Source organism: Dipodomys ordii, unplaced genomic scaffold (assembly GCF_000151885.1).
Source record: "Dipodomys ordii isolate 6190 unplaced genomic scaffold, Dord_2.0 Scaffold39, whole genome shotgun sequence".
NCBI classification, from domain to species: Eukaryota; Metazoa; Chordata; class Mammalia; order Rodentia; family Heteromyidae; genus Dipodomys; species Dipodomys ordii.
The window spans coordinates 7,497,226-7,516,501 of record NW_012267255.1 but is presented as its reverse complement, the minus strand read 5'-3'; the positions used below and the strand labels follow the sequence as shown (position 1 = coordinate 7,516,501).

Here is a 19,276-nt window from a genome sequence, read left to right as displayed (position 1 = left end):
TATCTAGTTTATCTCTGATGTTATTTTGCTATTCTAAGACTATTTGGTTTGAAGCTTTTCTTCCTTACATGTCCTTCCTTCCATCCTTTTTTGGACTAGGGGACAGTTCTGGCAATTGAGCTCAAGGCTTCATTCTTGCTAGGCAAATGCTATACCACTTAAGCCATGCTCCCAGTCCTTTCAGCTTTAGGTTTGCTTTTTAAGACAGGATCTCTACTTCATTCTACACCATCCTGAGACCACATTTCTCCTACTTTCTGTCTCTAAAGTAGCTAGGATTACAGGCATTTGCCACTCTGTATGGGTTGAATCTTCTGTCTCTCTCTTTTCCCCCTCTTTCCTTCCCTCTCTCATCCTTCCTTAGGACCATCTCATTTTGCCTCTCTTCTTTCTTTCCTGTCTGTATGGATTTTGCATTCAGAATGGTCTTTCAAATATTGAGCTACATGAAGATGGAGACACATAAGGAGATGCAATGGTCAATGTAGATCAGGATAAAAGTGTCTTAAAAGTCAATCAAAGGAATGTGAACCTATATTCTAAAGATATATCTCTGTAAACACCTGGAATAGTGCCTGACATTCAGGGAATATAAAATACTATATTCATAATTTAACACATTTTGCAGTCATAAAAAAACTACTTAAAAAGGGTAATGCTCTAACAGATTGGGTTTTTACTATGAGATATGTAATAACATAATTTAGAGGATATATTATTTGCAAAAACAGAAAGATAACCTAGTATTAAATTTCAAAATGGCTTTACCTTTTAAGTACCATTTTCTTAACCAAACCTTTCACATAAATGATTCTAGTCTGCCTTAAGCCTAAACCTCCTTCCTACTGCATTCATAACTTTTAAGATCCGGTTCCCTGATTCACTTCTAACTTCTTTTTCCAGTTGCCAATAAAAGAATCTTCTTTTTTTCACACGTCAAGTCTTTGTATTAGCTCTTTCATCTGATATTTTTTTTTGCATTTTACTTTTATCATAATTCTTTATATATTACATTCTAACTTTTTCACAGATATTCAACTTCTTGAAGACCAGAGCCATATCTTATTTACAGCTGAATTTCCTAGAGGGCTTCCTGTAGCATCTTCCTTACAATAGGTGATACACAATAAATATTTGTTGAATGCATGGGATAGCTATTGCATTATCCAATTTAATATTCCAGAAATTCTACCCAGAAAGTAACAATCCTTTCCTGGAGAGGTTAGCAAAATCATTCTATGAGTAAATATTTCAGGTTATGCAGAGCAAAAAGTAAACTCAAGAACATTAGTTTGGAATTGATATAACCGAAGAGAAAATAAATTTTCACAAAATTTTACTTGTGAAATTAAAAATGTAACAATTGAGAATAATTTCTTGAATAAATATAAAAAATGAGAAATGACATTCTTAGAAGGGGAATAAGTGTTCTCTATTATCAATTTTTATTCATCTGTTAATGCATTCTGTAATAAGATTTTGTATAGTTTACATTTTCCATCTTTGTTCTTTTCGTAAGAGTCTAATTTTAATTGAGCATATTCATTCCTTGAAAGGAATTTATAAAAAGTTTATTCAATTCTTCCCTTGATATTTGACTTTTTCTTCTTCTTTTTTTTATTGTGAGAATACCGTAAATATTTGTCTTTTAACATGTCATTACATTGTAGTTACTTATTTCCATTTGAAGGTTATGCAAAACCTTCTTAATGACACAGGCAAGTGGATTTTGAAATACAAAAATTTTTTGGGTATGTCTAATGTATGCTGTTAAAATTGAGCTCAGAAAATCAATCCATTATAAATCTGTGTGTGAATGGAAATCTCACTTCTTGTTTTAATTTTTGAAAGCATATAACCTATATAAAGCTGCTTCTATTACTTATGGTACATTGTCAAAATAACTTTACCACAGCGTAAGTTTCACTATTTTCCTTTGTAATTTTAGATCTAGATTCATTCATACACATTAGAAAGTCTATAGCAAAACCTTATTTCCAAAGCCACTGGCTATGACTGAGGACAGTTTTTCTCATCTAGACAAATTTTGATCTCAGGGCTGGGAAGATAGCTCAGTGGTAGAGCGCTTACCTTGCATGACTGAGGCCCTGGGTTCGATTCCTCAGCACCACATAAACAAAAAAAGAAAAAAGCTAGAAGTGGTGCTCTGGCTCAAGTGGTAGAGCGCTAGCCTTGAGCTGAAGAGCTGAGGGACAGCACCCAGGCCCAGAGTTCAGGCCCCACGACAGGATCCAAAAAAGAAAAAAAAAGAAAAATTTTTATCTCAGTCTCAGAAAATAAAATTCAATATAACTTTACCCCTGTTAAACCATTAAACTGCTGTGTAATAGAATAAGTCTGTATATACCATTTGTATATCTGACAAAAAAATAATTGCACAATACAGAACTAATGAAGGACAAATTCACAAGACTCCACAGAGTTCATGTTTAATAACACATACTAGAGTTAAATAGTCTCCTCCAAGTATCTGAATACCACATTAATTCAACAAGTATACATGGTTTAAAACATGTTACTTTTTCACAAGCTTTGTTCGTTTGGAATAATTCTCTTCTCTGATTCATAGCTATCACTCTCATTGCCGTTTACTTCTAACTTCTACTTCAAGTTAAATGAATTTATTGTTTTCCTTCTTTGAAAGTATTATTCCATGTATCACTTCCCATGTTGTTCACAAGTAATTCTTCTATCAATTCAGACTTAGCATTGATTTTTCAAAAATGAACAACTGAGAAGTATTACAAATTTATATTGCATCATCAAGAGCCAAGGAAAAACCACTCAAAAATATATGCCTTATTTTTAAATGGGCTACTAATTCTGTGGCCATGTCTTCAGCATTTCAAACACTATTATTACTGAAAAGCTAAGTATATTTTTACAGCATGATTTAATTAGGTTACCATGAACAAGGGACTTTCCATGCTGGATTAAGAAATAAGAACACTGAGAAACTTGCTTTCATTGAAACCTCATTTTTATTTATTTATTTTGTGTGTATGTGAATGGAGAAATTCTACAATTAACATTCATGGGAGGTTGGAATCTTGTGTGGAGGGCTTGGTCTGAAAATGTTGTGCATTGTACCTGTATTCTAATTAAATTTTTTTTGCTTGAACTCAGGGCCTGGGTGCTGTCCCTGAGTGTTTTGGGATTTGGGTTTTTTATTTTTCTTTGTTTTCTTCTTGTTGGTCATGAGACTTGAACTCAAGGGCTGAGCACTATCCCTGAGCTTTTCTGCTCAAGGCTAGTATTCTACCACTTTGAGCCACAGTGTCACTTTGTTTGGTTTCTGTTGGTTAATTGGAGATAAGAGTCTCAGAGTTTCCTCCCTGGGCAGGATGTGAACCTCATACTCAGATCTCAGCATGAGCTCCTAATCCTCCAGTAGGAGGATTACAGGGGTGAATCACCAGCTCCTGGCTATATGTTTATTGTAAACACAGTTGTTATACTACATAATAAACACAAGATTTCACCCTCTAATTGGTAACAAAATAATACACATTGTATTATTTCTTTAAAACAAAATATTAATCTGGGAGCTGGTGGCTCACACCTGTAATCCTAGTTTCTCAGGAAACTGAGATCTGTTCAGAGCCAGCCCTGGCAAGAAAGACCATGACACTCTTAACTTTAGTTAACCATTAGAAAGCCAGACATGGTGCTGAGACTCAAGTCTCTAGCCTTGAGGAAAGAAAGCTCAGAGACAGCACCCAAGCTCAGGATAGGCACACATTTTTAAAAAGTTGAAAATCCATCTGTTGTCATGATAGATATATGCTTGAATAAAACAAAAGAAAAAGAAAAAATATGTTCTACTGAAACACTGTTGAGTTATGAAGCCTCACTCCTGAAATGGAGTTCAGGAAATCATTTTGCAAAAGTACTCTAAGCATCACACAATGAGGAAAGGATACAGCGGCTCAATAGCTATGTGCATATGCCCATATAAAATGATGCTTATTGAAATGAACTCAAAGAACTGGAAACAAGAGGTTTTTTTATTGTACTGTTTGCAGTTATTTCTTCTTTTTCCTTTCTTTCCCCCCCCTTTGGTTTACTCCATTGTCACTGTTTTTTATTTCTGTACCCTTTGTCTTATATATGTTTATCTGATTTGGGGGTATGAAGAGGAATCACAAGACTAGGGGACACAGGGTGGACCAATTAAACAGTGATACTTACTAGACACTATGTTGGAAATGAACTTTACAATTTGGGAGGCAGAGATATAGTGGGGGGAGTAGAAACAATGAGGGAGGGAGTAACACTGTTCAAAAAGAAATGTACTCATTACCTTACTTATGTAAATGTAACCCCTCTCTGTACATCACCTGTACAATCAAATTTAAATGAAAAAAAAAATAAAAGCAATAAGAATCAGTATAAATTCTCTGTCATAGTTACTCAGGTCTGCTATTATAGTGCAAAAGTCTTCAGAACCAATGTACAATTAATGAGCATGACTGCTTCTAATAAAACTTTATTGATATTTACTAAAATTTTAAGTTTATATAGTTGTCACATCTTTAAGTATTGTTCTTTTTGAGTGGCCCACACTTATAGTCCTAGCTATTGGGATGATCATGGTTCAAAGCTAATGTGGGCAGAAAAGTCCACAAGATTCCACCTTCAATTAACCAGGAAAAAGATGGATTGAAGGTATGGTGTAAGTAGTAGAGCACAAGTCTTATATAAACAAACTAATCTAGAGTGAGGCCCTAGTTCAAGCCACAGTATTGGCACATATACACATTTTTAAAATGTAAATTATCCTTGGAACATAGGCTATATGAAAACAGGTGAATGATGAGCCATAGTTTGCCAACCCTGATTTATGTTTTTGTTTTAAGGTTATATTGTCTGCTTTCTTAACTTTATTCCCAAGCTTTTTTCAGCAAATTTTCTAGAATCATCTATGGTTGAGAGACAGAATTTTTTCTAGAGGGAGATTCTAACCAGTTATTATAACTGGCATATATGCCCAAGTAAATATTGTTGTTTTTTATTTAGACTGTAACAGTACCTCACACCTAGCTATCTAAGTCTGAAGGTACTGGCAGACTTTGTACTACCTCAGCATTTCCATTTGAAAACCCAAGATCATGATACTAACTATAATTACATATTTCAGAGGAGTGATGGATGGTCCCCAAATACTATTTGTCTCACTTATTTAGAAAAGACACCATTGATAACTGCCTAACTTAATATATCAACAGCAGTCTCTTAGCCCCTCCTACATTTATTGAGCCTCTAGGCCACAGCTGTAGAAATGTGCTGGTCTTCATTTCTTGTTTACGTTACAGGGCATCAAAGGCAGCCCAGGAAAAATAGGACTGGCTGGTTCTCCAGGTCCACGGGGAGGAAGGGGCTCATCAGGCCTGCCAGGAAGCCCTGGAATTCCAGGCCCAAAGGTACTTTAGTAGCTTTTTTCCTAATGGTTATGTAATACCCAGCCTTCCTGGCCCTGGATTCATTGGCTACATTACACAATAATAATACCTAGTAACATTTAATAAAATTTGGCTAATAGGAAAAGCACATTAGGAAAAAAAAATATATATATATATATATGCTTTTACTCATTTGTTTTCATGATAACAGTGTATGTGATTTGGCATAACAACTTATTAGCCAACAAATAAAAATGCTTTTTTAAAATGCTGATTTTCACTCATTTTGGCTTTTCTTCCTTTTCTGTCATCTTCCCTCTTCTGCAAAATAGGAGAGGTTGAACTTACTTCCAGATACATACTTTCTCAAATTTGCTTCCTGTTCCTCTAAGTCTGAGTCAATCAATTTAAAAATCTGATAACAGGAAGATTATTTCTTAGAATCAAAGTGAAAATAATTAACATCAATATTAAGTAGACAACATTACTATTTTTAATATGTCAGTAGATTCCCAGACCAAAATTTCTTTTAGAAATGTAAGACTGAGTTGGGTACTTAGGGGCTCACACCTGTAATCCCAGCTACTCAGGAGACTGAGATCTGAGGATCACAGTTTAAGCCAGCCTGGGCAGTAAAGTTCATTAGACTTTTATCTTCAATTAAACCCCCAAAAGCCAGACACTTTTGGTAGCTCAAGTGGTAGAGGGCTAGCCTTGAAGAAAAGAGGTTCAGGGACAGCGCCCAGCACCTGAATTTAAGCCCCAGGACTGGCACAAGAAAAAAAAATGAAACAAAGAAATGCAAGAGTTACCTAGACAACTTAGACACAGTCAAATATTTGAAAATTTCTCCTAAAAGTTTGCAATTAAGACATTTAGGAGTTATAGGAGTGCAGACAGACAGATCGGCATAAACATACAGACAGACATTTTCACCCTTATCATTACCACATTTTAATTAATTTTCACAGTTCTACTTTCAAAGAATTTTTGAATCACTGGGCCACATTTGTAGACTAACTTTTAACTTAATTTTCAGAGTTCCACTTTTAAAGAATTTTTGAATGCTGGGCCACATCTGTAAAATGAAAATGGTAGCTTACTGATTACAACTTTAGATTTCTGTTAATGTTCATACCATAAATATCCTTTACTACTGAAAATTAAAAATCATTATTTGTAAAGTCTCAAAATCTTACATTTGTCTCAAGAATGTAAAGTAGATTTGCTAATCACTTTGGGGGAGTATGCAAAGCATCATTTTTCATTAACTCATCTCCAAAATCTGTCTACTTACTTTATATTTAGAAATGACATAGAAAGTATCCCAATTCTAATTTCAAAAAATACATAAGACTTGACTTTTAAAAAATACTTTTAATATACCATTTAGGTGGATTTTGAAGGAATAAAGGAAACTAAGAAAACAGGTGATAGAAATTTCCTGCTTATGGACTTGAGATGGTAACCATAGCAAAAACGAGGGTCCACATATCAGGAGATTGTTCTGTTCCTTGTAGATAGCTGAATCCACTCTGGGTGGTAAGGAGAGCATGGCAAACTGATATTAACTCAAACAAAATGAAAGTCTTTCCTCATATAAATATGTTCCACACATACCACAATTCCATCCTCCTCTCTGAAACTTCCTTATATCCTCTCTTTGTTACATAAATCCCCCTCTCCTCTTCTTTCCTTACTGTTACACTTCTTGTTCATGGCAAGTATTACTTGTTCAGAAAGTGTTAGTGGAGAGGACACGTTCACAGAACTTAATTTTCCCAGAGCCTGTGCTAAAGGATGGATTTCATCTTGAATTTTGTTTTCAAGGCCAATGTGTTTATAGGTTCTGAAGTCAAGAACACTTTTTTTTTATATTATCCATAGGGTGAACAAGGGCTGCCTGGTCAACCTGGAATTCAAGGTAAAAGAGGTCTTAGAGGAGTCCACGGTGACCAAGGACCACAAGGACAGCCTGGTGTGAAGGGGCAGCCTGTAGGTGCCAACTTGGGAATTCACCTAGCACTTATTCTATGGACCAAGTGGACAGTGTATATAGCAGTGATTATATGTCTGTTCACCTTGCAGGGGGAACACGGCGACCAAGGTTTGACAGGCTTCCAAGGATTCCCAGGCCCCAAAGTATGACTGCATGTTTTCTTCTAGTCCTTTAGTTATCTAGGAAAATAATGATGATGATGATGATAAGAGACTGAAAGATCAATATTTAGTCTCTGATTTGAGCTTTTCTTTTGTAAATCTGCACAATTTCAGCTGATACAGTGATATACTTGAAAGGTGATTATCTTAATGTGCATGAAATTACACATTTTCTTAGCCATTTTCTTGACATTCTAAGAGCTATTTTTGAAGAGCCAATCCTTGATGGATTGGTACAAGATTTATTTCACCTGTAAAGTATTTATATAAGGCTTTTGTTTCTTATTGTGTATCTAGGGTCCTGAGGGAGATGCTGGCATTGTTGGAATATCAGGTCCTAAAGGTCCCATTGGGCACAGAGTAAGTGTGAAATCAAGCTGCCTATGTGAAACTAGTGTTTCTTTTATTATATATAGTTTAATGTAGTTTAATAGCAAACTTACACGAACAGCAGAGAAGACAAACAACATTAAAAATGTGAACAACTCAGTTTGAAAAGGAGTGAATGGATGGAAACTACTGTATGATAAGAATGCTACAAACAAGGTCGGGGAAGGTGGCTCAGTGGTAGAGTGCTTGCTTTGCATGCATGAAGCCCTGGGTTCCCTTCCTCAGCACCACATAAGCAGAAAAAGCCGGAAGTGGCGCTGTGGCTCAAATGGTAGAATACTAGCCTTGAGCTGAAGAGCTGAGGGACAGCGCCCAGGCCCAGAGTTCAAGCCCAGGACTGGGGGGGGGGGGGAAGCTATAAACACCATTTAGTTGCCATCAATAATAAATTTGCTTCTTTTTTTAGAAATCCAAATGCTGGCATTGTCCAGAAAAAATCCACAGGTTTATATATAATTGTTGTAATTGCTGGAACTTGCTCACTGAAACACTTTGACTTGCTTTAATGCTTTATATCCCCACAGTTATATTAAAAATTCACACACAAATGAAAATTTAAAAACTTCCAGTACCTGATGTCTGTCCCCTATTTTTCTTTCCACTGGCAATCATATACTTAGGTACCTTTTGACCCCATGGGGAGGCGGGGGGGGGAATCTAGCATTCAGAACTCCTGATGACAAGAAAAGGGGGAAAAACTTTGAGAATGAAATGCCTCCCATCTTAGTGGATTCTCAAGCACGTTCTCCACGTACGCGGCGTGCTAGCTGGGTATCTTTCGGCATAATTGTCACACGTTTGGCATGGATAGCACAGAGATTGGTACCCTCTAAAAGGCCAACCTGTAGCGGTTCGGCTGTTCCTCCACCCCTCCAGTGGAGGGCGCACGCTTGTGAGTGGCGTTTGTTACCAGTTGTTTCCTGGGTGCTTTAGCACTGGTGATTTGCTAGCGGTCAGCTTGGGAGAGCCATGATATAGAGGGACCTTTCCCGCTTCTCCTTCAGCTGCAGCTTGGCCAATAAGAGGCGTCTGAGAGCACAAACACAATTCGAAACTAGTGTTTCTTTGCTTAGTATTAGGACCTAAGTACCCTACATTTATCCTGCTCCAAATTAATAACCTATCAACATGACTAAGAGAAAAATCCATGAGAGCACATGTAGAGTCAACGCTTTACAGTTCATAAGTCACCTTGAGCAATATACCACCTAGGCCACCCATACTTCCAAGTTCTTACTTTTAAAAAAATGATCAGAATTACTGGGAAGACTGGACAATGTATTTATTAGATCACACTGGGAGAAAAAAAAAACAACCAAAAAGTAGTTTTATAATATAAGCATTAGTACATCTGGGATCAGAGACCACCCCAATGCACCACCTAGAGGCCTATTCCCAGACCCCTTCAGATGACAGTTTGAAAAATATTTCCCAAGAGAGCTGTGTGCTTTCCCACCTTATATTCAGGTAGCCTAAGGGAATAACAAGAATTGCTTGAAGAGTTTCAAATCATCTGAAAAAAACTGCCATTAACTGTAATTAGCAGTTCAGTGCCTTCAGTCTCAAATGGCAGAGACTATAAATAAGGCAGCAACAAGCTAATACTTACTGGTTTTATGTTTTTTGAGATGGTGTATAAAACTGAATTAACAAAAAAACATTTTCAAGTAATAGTTTGTCTACAGTAATAGCAACTCTGGCTCATTGTAGCTGCCAAAGCCAGTGAGGACAGATGAAAAGAAGGGAAGTCTTGAAAAAGGCAAATCTTGAAGTAATTTATGACTTTAATTGGAGCAATATCATATACAAAGTATTAAGTGAAAAGTCAGATTTTTAAAAATTCTACACCTCCTCTTTAAGTCTGAATATAAATTATTACATAAAGAGTAGAGTGGTACCGCTGGAGTGGTTTGTTAGAAGGCCCCACTAGTATTGCTTCAGATATAAATGTATTTGTTATTTTTATGATTTCTGAGGAGCGAAGGAAAGTAGCTGCTTTTATGTGAAGCCCAACTCTGGATTATCCACATATGGATTAAATATGAATAGGCTACACTAGGATGAATAGGATTTGGGGGTTTTAATTTACACTAAATTCCACAACTAGTTCAATCTATTTATTGTAGTTTTATTGAATTCTTTCTTAATTGAGTCCTTTCTTGATTTTGCCAGAGGGTGGCTGTCTCTGTCCTAAACAGAGTCTCATGAAATTCTGAGTGTCTAGGCCAACATCTGAACTTACATTGCTTTGTAGATCTGCAAATTTATGCCCTTATTAATAGTAAAGTTCCAGTAACTAGCTTATAAATATTAATTAATTTTTTAGGTCCAGTCATGGGGCCTGAACTGTGGGCTTGGGTGCTGTCCCTCAGCTCTTCAGCTCAAGGCTAGCGCTCTACCACTTGAGCCACAGCACCACTTCCGGCCTTTTTTTTCTTTTTGCTTATGTGGTGCTGAGGAATTGAACCCAGGGCCTCATACATGCAAGGCAAGCACTCTACCACTGAGCCACCTTACCAGCCCCTAAATATTAATTTATAAGAACAGATAAGTATTTGTTGAGTCATTATCAAAGATAAGTGAAATTGATGTGTGTACATTTAGCAAAAATACCATTATGCACCAAGTAATGGTGGTCCATTTGTGTCCCTTATTTAATTCTCATTATAAGTCTTTTGAGGGATGCTATCCTGCCCACTTTGCAGATGAGGAAACTATCCCTGAAATAATTTGTTGAAAATCATATTTGGCTAGTGTAACACAAGAAACAGAATTTGAATCCTATCTGAGTAACCAAATATGTTTCAGGGTTACAGTACTTGCCAATTATAGTACTAGAATATATAATGGGCTGATAGCCTAGTTTCTGCCCAAAATTCAATACGTATTTGATGATTAAGATTAATTCAATTATTTGTGCTCTATTTCACAGATGTGTTTATGTAGATGATGACACCTACACCTACCATTAAAGCCATAGTTCTGTATCTTTTAAACACATTTAGATAAATGTAGACAATCATGTACTCTTTTGCTCCATTTTTTTCTAGAGTCCATGTATATTTCTCTGTTCTTTGATCAAATTATTGCTTCAGAGATTCAAATCACAGTTTAATCTACTTGATTAAATCTTGCTTGACATTTTCTAAGGATAACATTTGATTAAGAAATCAAATCTCTAAATTTGATTATAGGTCTTTGTGTTTTGGGAATTATGTTTACAAATTGCCACTTAAAGTTTATATTTGTGTTTGAAAGTGATTTGCCTAGGGCTGTGCATAGCTTAAGTAATAGAGAATATGCCTAGATTCATTCCCTACTACAAAAAAATAAATAAGTAAAGATTGCAGTAGATTTAGATTTACTTGTCTTCTTCTAAACCAACTTCATATTAAAGCTATCAATCAATTGACCACACAATAGTTTAATTATTTCCATTGATACTATTTTCTATATCTCTACAAGAATTGGAAAAAGAAAGAAAAGTTAGATACCTAACAAATTCCCATTCCAGGTTAAGTGTGAGCCAAAAGGATACAATTACAGCAAGAGGAAATTTGTTGGGGGGAAAAAATGAAATAAGTGTTTTCTATTCACTGAGAAATGAGAGGTTCCTTAAGAACCAAACCTAATTTGGAAGGAATTTACCAGATATACACATTCTAGATTCTATTTCTAGTCAGTAGCAGCTACTAGCTTGGAAAATAACTTTCCTTGTTCAGTCTCACAGTGGCCCTAATTTACAGATAAAGAAACTGAAGTTTGGTGGGTTACATAGGATGCCTTCTGATTTTTTCCCATATCTCTCTAATTCATGCTCTATATAACTCAAAGTTGTGTTCTTTGAACATCCACTCAGAAATTTATTCAAAGGCTGGGAAGGGATGTGAAGGGTAAACAAAGGAGGAGACTGCAATGTTTGGTAAGAAATGTATGCATTATCCTGCCCATGTAATTGTAACCCCTCTGTACAGTATGTTCACAAATAAAATTAAATTAAATTAAAAAAAAGAAATTTATTCAAAAAAGTGTTCATTTTCTATTATTTTTATATAAAATACGTAATCATGTAAGGACATAGATTATTACCACAAACATCTGAGTTTATATTTATTTAAAATTACACACAGATGTTTGCCAGGTGGGTGTAGGGGAGGTACACAAAAGGAGGGAGGAAATGTGAGCAAATGCAGTCATTGCATTCAGTGTCCATTACGTTACAAATAAACGACACAACTACGTATCTTGAGGTAGGGATGGGAGGAAGGAAATGGGAAGAATGATGGAAATAGTGACATTGGTTAAGAAGCATTGTACTCATAACCTGACTTAGGAGATTGTAACCCTTTTGTGCAACTACTTAATAATACATTTTAAAAATTATTAGCATAAAAATTATACTCATAGCCAGGAGCCCGTGGCTCATGCCTGTAATCCTAGCTACTCAGGAGGGTAAGATCTGAGTATCAAAGTTCAAAGCTTGCCTGGGCAGGAAAGTCTGTGAGATTCTTATCTCCAGTTAATGACCTAGAAGCCAGAAATAGAACTGTGGCTCAAGTGGTAGAATGCTAGCTTTGAATAAAACAGCTCAGAGATAGCACCCAGGCCTTAAGTCCAAGCTCCAAGACTGCCACACACATACCAAAAAAGTATATATAGCTTTCCTAATAGAAAAATATACACGTTTGTTACATACTGCTAATCATAATTACTGTGATTTATGCTAATATATAAGATTTTAAAATAAAACTGTAATTATTAGGATATGGATGTTTTTCAACAGCATAAAACATTTTGTGGGATTTTTCTGAGTTATACTGAGAATGAGACTAACAAATTTTCTTTAACCCCAACAGGGAAACACTGGCCCTCTTGGCAGAGAAGGCATAATAGGTCCAACGGGTAGAACTGTAAGTGTGTCAAATACAGGCCTTTATTTCTAAGTCTCTTTTTAGTCTTTATTCCTATTCTAGAATAATTTACAAAAAAATCAACCCAAGTATTTAAAAAGCAAAGAGAGAGAAAGAGGAAAGGGGAGAGAGAGTGTGTGTAGTGAAGTTGTGAACGTAAGTGAGGCACTTAGAACTTGAGAAAATAATGAAATCAATAGTAAGCATAGAAATTACCACTAAAGTAATAAAAATGGGTCTGTTCTCTGAAGGAGAGAACAAAGAGAGCAGAAGAAGTACAGATGACCAAGATCTGAGACTGATAGCACAAGTTATAAAGGAAAAAAATGATTAGTGTGACTTGCAGGAAATCACAAATATGGGGTGATTAGACCAGTGGGGGAAAAAAGACAAGTCCACAGTGAGCTTCTTTCAATAAAGAAAGAAGTAGATGACAGTATTTAATAACTTGTCTCAAATTCTTTTTTTTCATCCTCTGGATTTTGTTTTATTTCCTCTTCAGACTTTTCTCAGATTCTCTTTTTTCCCCACCAATACTAGAAGTAGAACTCAGAGATCTTCCACATGCTAGGCAAATGTTTTACCAACTGAGATACTTCCCTCATCCCGTTTTCTCAAGTTCTTATAGCAAACTTTTGGAATAGATATTTTTCCTCTTAATAAATGAAGTTCATAGAGATTCACTTCATCATTCAAGGAGCTAGAACTAATGAAGTATACAAATGATAATTCTTAAGACCATTCAAACTATAACCTGGAAAGTAAATTGAGATAGTGCTTTAAGAAATAAGGCTGAAGTGGCCACCAGTGGCTCACACCTATAATTCTAGGTCCTTGGGAGACTGAGATTCAGAGGATTGAGGTTCAAATCTAGGCAGAGCAGAAAAGTCTAAGAGACTTCATCTCCAAGATAAACAGCAAAAAGGAAGGCTAGAAGTGTGATTCAAGTGGTAGAGTTACAGCTGAGTGAATGCAAGTCCCTGAGTTCTGATCTCAGTCCTCCCCCTACTCCCCTCAAATAAAAAAAAAAGACTATCAAATAAAACAAAGAAAAAGACAATGACCAAGGAGATGATTGTAGGAAAGTATTGCAGTGTTCTTAGTAGTGTAAACAAGAAAAGACATGCACTAGAAAGGGTCAAACTGAGACCTGGAGAGAAAAGATGCTGTTCCTTCAAGGACTCAATATTTTGAATAATCAAAAGGAGGGATACAAGTTATAATAGAATACTTCAAGTATTCAGTACAACTATTCTCTTTAGTACATCTGAGGATTCACAGAGTTTAAATCAAAAGAAAGAGAATGTGTAACTTAACATTCTCTAAACCTCCAACACTTGCCACTCAGAGCTGTAGAAGAATGTAAGTAGAAAAATGCTCATGTTTCAGTGGGTGGTTTCATCCTCGGCAAGCCAACCAGCACATACTGTTCTGGTTACGGAGCAATTGTTCTCCTCTGTCAAGAATGTGAAATATTAATTGGACAAGGAAAATATGATGAACAAATATCTCAATTAAAATATCTCACTGTGTTTTGTTTATAGATAGCTCTTAAAAGGCCATTATAATATTCAGCGTGAACAACTAATTTTTTCCATATTCTGGCTTTCCTTTCTAAGGAAAAAAAGGTTATTATGAAAAAATGAGCACTTGAAAATGGCAAAATAAAGTAATGATGTGGGACGTGAAGCACAAATTTCCAAATAAGAAACCATAGTTCTACAAAGTTATTGTAGAAGAAATTATATGGTAGTGAACAAATGCAGTCCGATCAACATACCAGACTGAAGCCCAATTAGATTAAAGAATAAATAGAAATTCAATTTTAACAAAAATGGTATATAAGTTTCGATGATTTGAGCTGCAAACAATAGGAATCCTGAACACAACTTGTTTTAAGAATCAGGAAATTTATGTCCCATTAAAACCCAGTGATAGGAAGGACTTCAGATTTGATTACTTTAATGGTTCAATTATGTTATCCAAAATAAGATTCTTTCCATCTCTGCTCTTTTCCTGAACATTGGCTCCCCATTTATTCTTGTAGCAAAAACACTACACTTTCTCAGGAATGACTCGGGCATTGTATATTCTTTGATTCTAATTGGCCAGTATTTGGCCCCATACTCAGTCTGACCCCAGTGGAAGGTAAGGGAGATGGAATTGTTATAATTATTATAATTGTTGAGAAGAAATTGAAATCCCACTTCTCCAATTTTTTTTATCTTAGGTAAAGATTTTAAAACACTAATCTAAAAAAATTAGCCAATATAACTCTTTTCTAAATGATATAAAAATAATGTAGAAAAATGCTTACAAGTTAGGGAGACCTTCTAAATACATTAGAAATCTGAAAGCTTTTTACATGTTATGCTTGAATATTGAAAATTTTTTAAATTTTTGTGTGAAAAATTGCTCTCTGAAATAGTAAAACAGTATGGAGTGAGGAAAATATTTACAATGCATGCAACAATTTAACATACAGAAAGCTCATAAGAGCAAAATTGGAGATAAATCTGAAAAGTTTATGATTCCTTTAAAAGATGCCAGTGTCAGAGAAACAAAAAATGATTATGTGTAAAGCAAATCATATCTAACACCTCAGAAAAAGATAAAAAGAAGAGTATTCCTAGTATACAAAAGGAATTTTACAATTTTTTACAACATAGTTTGAATGGGTAAAAAATATACAATCATGAATATTATCTGTAAAAAAAAACAGTAGATTGTGGTCTAATTGGTTTGTAGGATTTTATGTACTTACCAAAAACAATCAGTTATATCTTGTTTTGCTTTCTTTCATGTTACATAATATGGTAAAAGTATATGTAGAAAAGCATATAATATGATCCCAATATTGTAAAATATGATATCTCCCATATACCTACAGATATATTTTTCAGTATTTTTAAGAAAAAGATGAAAATATTTGTATCAGATTGTCAATACTGGACTAGAAATAGAGTCTGAAAAGTAAAGATGTCGTAAAAGTCAGTTTCAAGATAGGAAAAGCAAGAGATTGACAAATAAAAAATAAAAACCACTTTAGTTTGCAACAAAAAGATCCCATAAATCAGAAGAAACATACTTCCATATTTTGCAAATGTGTATGCAATCTCAAACTTTTGGGAGGACAATTTTCTTTTTTCAATAATTTTTACTGAGATTAAGTGATTACATAAATTTCACAAATTTCACAGTATTGTGAGATAGTGACACCTAAAGTCACAAATACATTTTAACCTTCACAAGGCAAATTGTCATTATCACGGTCTATGATGCTTGTAAATTCTATGAGCTTTGACAATACAACTATTTCTTCTACATCAGGTGATATGTATATTTCTTTCCTTTTGCTTAGTGTAAGCTCTTCCCTCTATCCCTCTCATTCTCTCCCTCCCATCACTACCATTGAGTTGCTTAGTTCATTTTCATCAATGTCCAGTGCAGCTGATGGGCCCCTCTGTTGTTTATTTTCCCATGTTTCCTTCTGATTCTGTGCCCTCCTTCTAGTTTCCTGGGAGGTCAGTTTTCAATAACAAAAAAGAATCCAAGGTTATTTATCACAGTGCTGTCAACTGTGAAAAAAATTTTAAACTCATCATTGAAAATTAAATTATTACAGTTCAGTAAAGTACTAAAATTATCTAGGGAATGTGGCTTGACATTTAAGAACATCTGTTTTATGTTATAAATGTATAAAATCCAGTTACAGGAGTGATTAAAAATATTAATTGTTTTAACAAAAAATCTCTACAAGAACTAACATGAAAATATTAGCAAATGGTTAAAAAGAAGTAGGTCCACCCAACAACAGTAACTACTCAATCTTTTCAGGTATATGTAGAACATTCAGAAAAATAGTTGGTATTTTATGTCATTAAACATGTTTTTCTAAACTTAAAAGAACTAAAGTAATACAAGGTATGTTCTTTATCCATAATGAATTAAAATAAAAATCAGTAACAGAAAGATCGAGGCAAAATCTCTAAACACTTGAAGATTAAACAGCATTTCTAAATAATCCATGAATCAAAGATGTCTCAGGGAAAGTTAGAAAATACTTTGGACTGTGTGAAAATGTATTAAAATATATGGATGTATCTCAAAAAGGGGAACAAAGAGGAGGAAACCACATTACAGACAGAATTTTCATAAGCAAAAGGAAACAAATACTAGAATTTAACCCTGACCTAAAAAGAATGTCTTCTTTAAAAATGTGTTGTGTGAGCAGGAAGTGGTGCTGTGGCTCAAGTGGTAGAATGCTAGCCTCGAGCAAAAGAAACTCAGGGATAGACATCAGGCCCTGAGTTCCAAGTCCTAGGATAGATGTGCATGCGCACATGTGCGCGCGCGCGCGCGCGCGCACACACACACACACACACACACACACAATGTTGTACATGATTGTTAGATTCCTTGTTCTAATGAGTATCCTATTCTCTCTTTGTCACTTAAGGTGGAGCAAGAGATAGTAAAACATTGATTCATAACCTAATGAGTCAATAGGTTATTTTGTTTCCCTTTGTATTAGTGAGGAAAATTAGAATGAGTATGAATTAGAAGACAAAGCCTAGTAGATAGAAAATTCAGAGGTGTCATTTTTCCTTGCATAATCTCGACTAAGTTTTATGTGTAATTATCAAAAACACTGAACTAGCATCCTTTTCCCCCTTTTTAGGGACCCAGAGGAGAAAAAGGCTTCAGAGGTGAAACTGTAAGTTAAAAGATATTTGTGATTATAGTGTCCCTGGTTATAAACTCTATCAAAGCAAGGCCTTTACTAGACTTATTCATTTGATTTGTGAATAAAATGAAAAGTGTCAAGTAGACTTAGCTATGTGTGATATATTGCCCTGAAACCTGATAAGCCTTAAAAAAATTAAGAACTTGTTTAGGAACTTGCTAATCATACTTTCTTACTGTATGAAATGGAGCATTTACTTTGTCAGGAATCTGGAGAGGAAATCTGTTGTCCTCTCAAGAGACAGAAGAGGACTGCCAAGTTGCTGTAGGCACACACCCACTTCATCTAGTCTGTATAAACTATGGCTGTGAAGCAGAAGCAGCAAATCATTTGTCAGCCATTTTTTTTTATTTGAGGCAGGGTCTCACTAGACAAGCTAGGATGGTCTTAAACTCACAATCCTCCTGGCTTCGGACTCTAGAGTACTGAAACTACAAGCAATTTCCATCCAGACTGGCATGCTTTTAAAAAAAATTACTGTATATATTTACTATAAATAACATAATGCTATGACATACAGATAGATGGTAATAAAATGGCTTGCATAGTGACACAAATGAACATTATCTCATCTCACAAGAATATCCATTTTTTGTTTTTGTGGCAAGAGTAGCTAAAGCCTCTTCATAGAGCTTAGGATTCATGCGGAACATATTAAAGCAGTTATTTCTTTTGACTCATGGTTTCATAGCTTTTCTTCCACAGTTCTTGACCTTCTTGATTCAGAGCCTGTGGTGAGGCAGAACATTATGGCAGCTGAAGCATGTGGCAGAGGCTATTCACCTCATGGCAGACAGAAAGTAGAGAGTAGCAAGGGGCAAGGAACAAAAATATTCTTCAAAGGTCTGCCCCTAGTGATCTATTTGCTCCAGCCAGGACCCACTACTTAACAACGTTTTAATCATGTCTCAGTAATACCCTTACATTTTGAATCCTTCATTGGATTCATCCATTCATGAAATGAGAGTCCTCATTTCTAATCACTTCCCAAATGCCTAGCCATTGGGCAATCAGTTGCACAATACAGGAGCCCGATTAGACATCCATATTCAAGCAATGACATTGTTGAAATATCTAGTATTAAATCTTTTTACTTGCTTTTCCTTTGATTCTATTAATTCCTTCTCCAATGATTCTATTATATCTTAAGGAGTTTATAATAGTAAACTTCTAATTCCTAGAAATCATTCTGTATCTACCTTAATCCATTAAAAAGTGCCTTTAAACATTTACTACTTTAGTTCTATGAAAATGCTCAATTACATTTCTTGCTTTCTCAACTGAACTTGTCAGTACATTCTACAGGTAGTTTTTTTGTTTTGTTTTTTGGTTTGGTTTTGTATTAGTTTGGGTGTTTTTGTCCTTAAAGGAAGGCTTAAGGGCTGAGAAGGTGGCTCAGTGGTGGAGTGCTTGCCTTGCATGCATGAGGCCCTGGGTTCAGTTCCTCAGCACCACATAAGCAGAAAAAGCTAGAAGTTGTGCTGTGGCTCAAGTGGTAGAGTGCTAGCCTTGAGCTGAAGAGCTGAGGGACAGTGCCCAGGCCCAGAGGTCAATCCCCACAACTTGAAAAAAAAAAAAAGGAAGGCTTAAATAGTTGATTGGCTAAAGGGACTTAATTGGCTACCATATTTCATAATGTGATACTT

General features: G+C 35.4%; 1 protein-coding gene across 1 annotated transcript in view; it reads left to right on the top strand.

Moving 5' to 3' along the window:
- Col24a1 (collagen, type XXIV, alpha 1) overlaps window positions 1-19,276 on the top strand; it is a 280,847-nt gene that overhangs the window by 238,934 nt on the left and 22,637 nt on the right. The window contains exons 46-51 of the mRNA XM_013018210.1: window positions 5,337-5,444; window positions 7,311-7,418; window positions 7,512-7,565; window positions 7,881-7,943; window positions 12,830-12,883; window positions 17,565-17,600. Of these exons, the coding sequence (XP_012873664.1) occupies window positions 5,337-5,444; window positions 7,311-7,418; window positions 7,512-7,565; window positions 7,881-7,943; window positions 12,830-12,883; window positions 17,565-17,600 (423 nt within the window). The remainder of the gene's footprint in view (window positions 1-5,336; window positions 5,445-7,310; window positions 7,419-7,511; window positions 7,566-7,880; window positions 7,944-12,829; window positions 12,884-17,564; window positions 17,601-19,276) is intronic.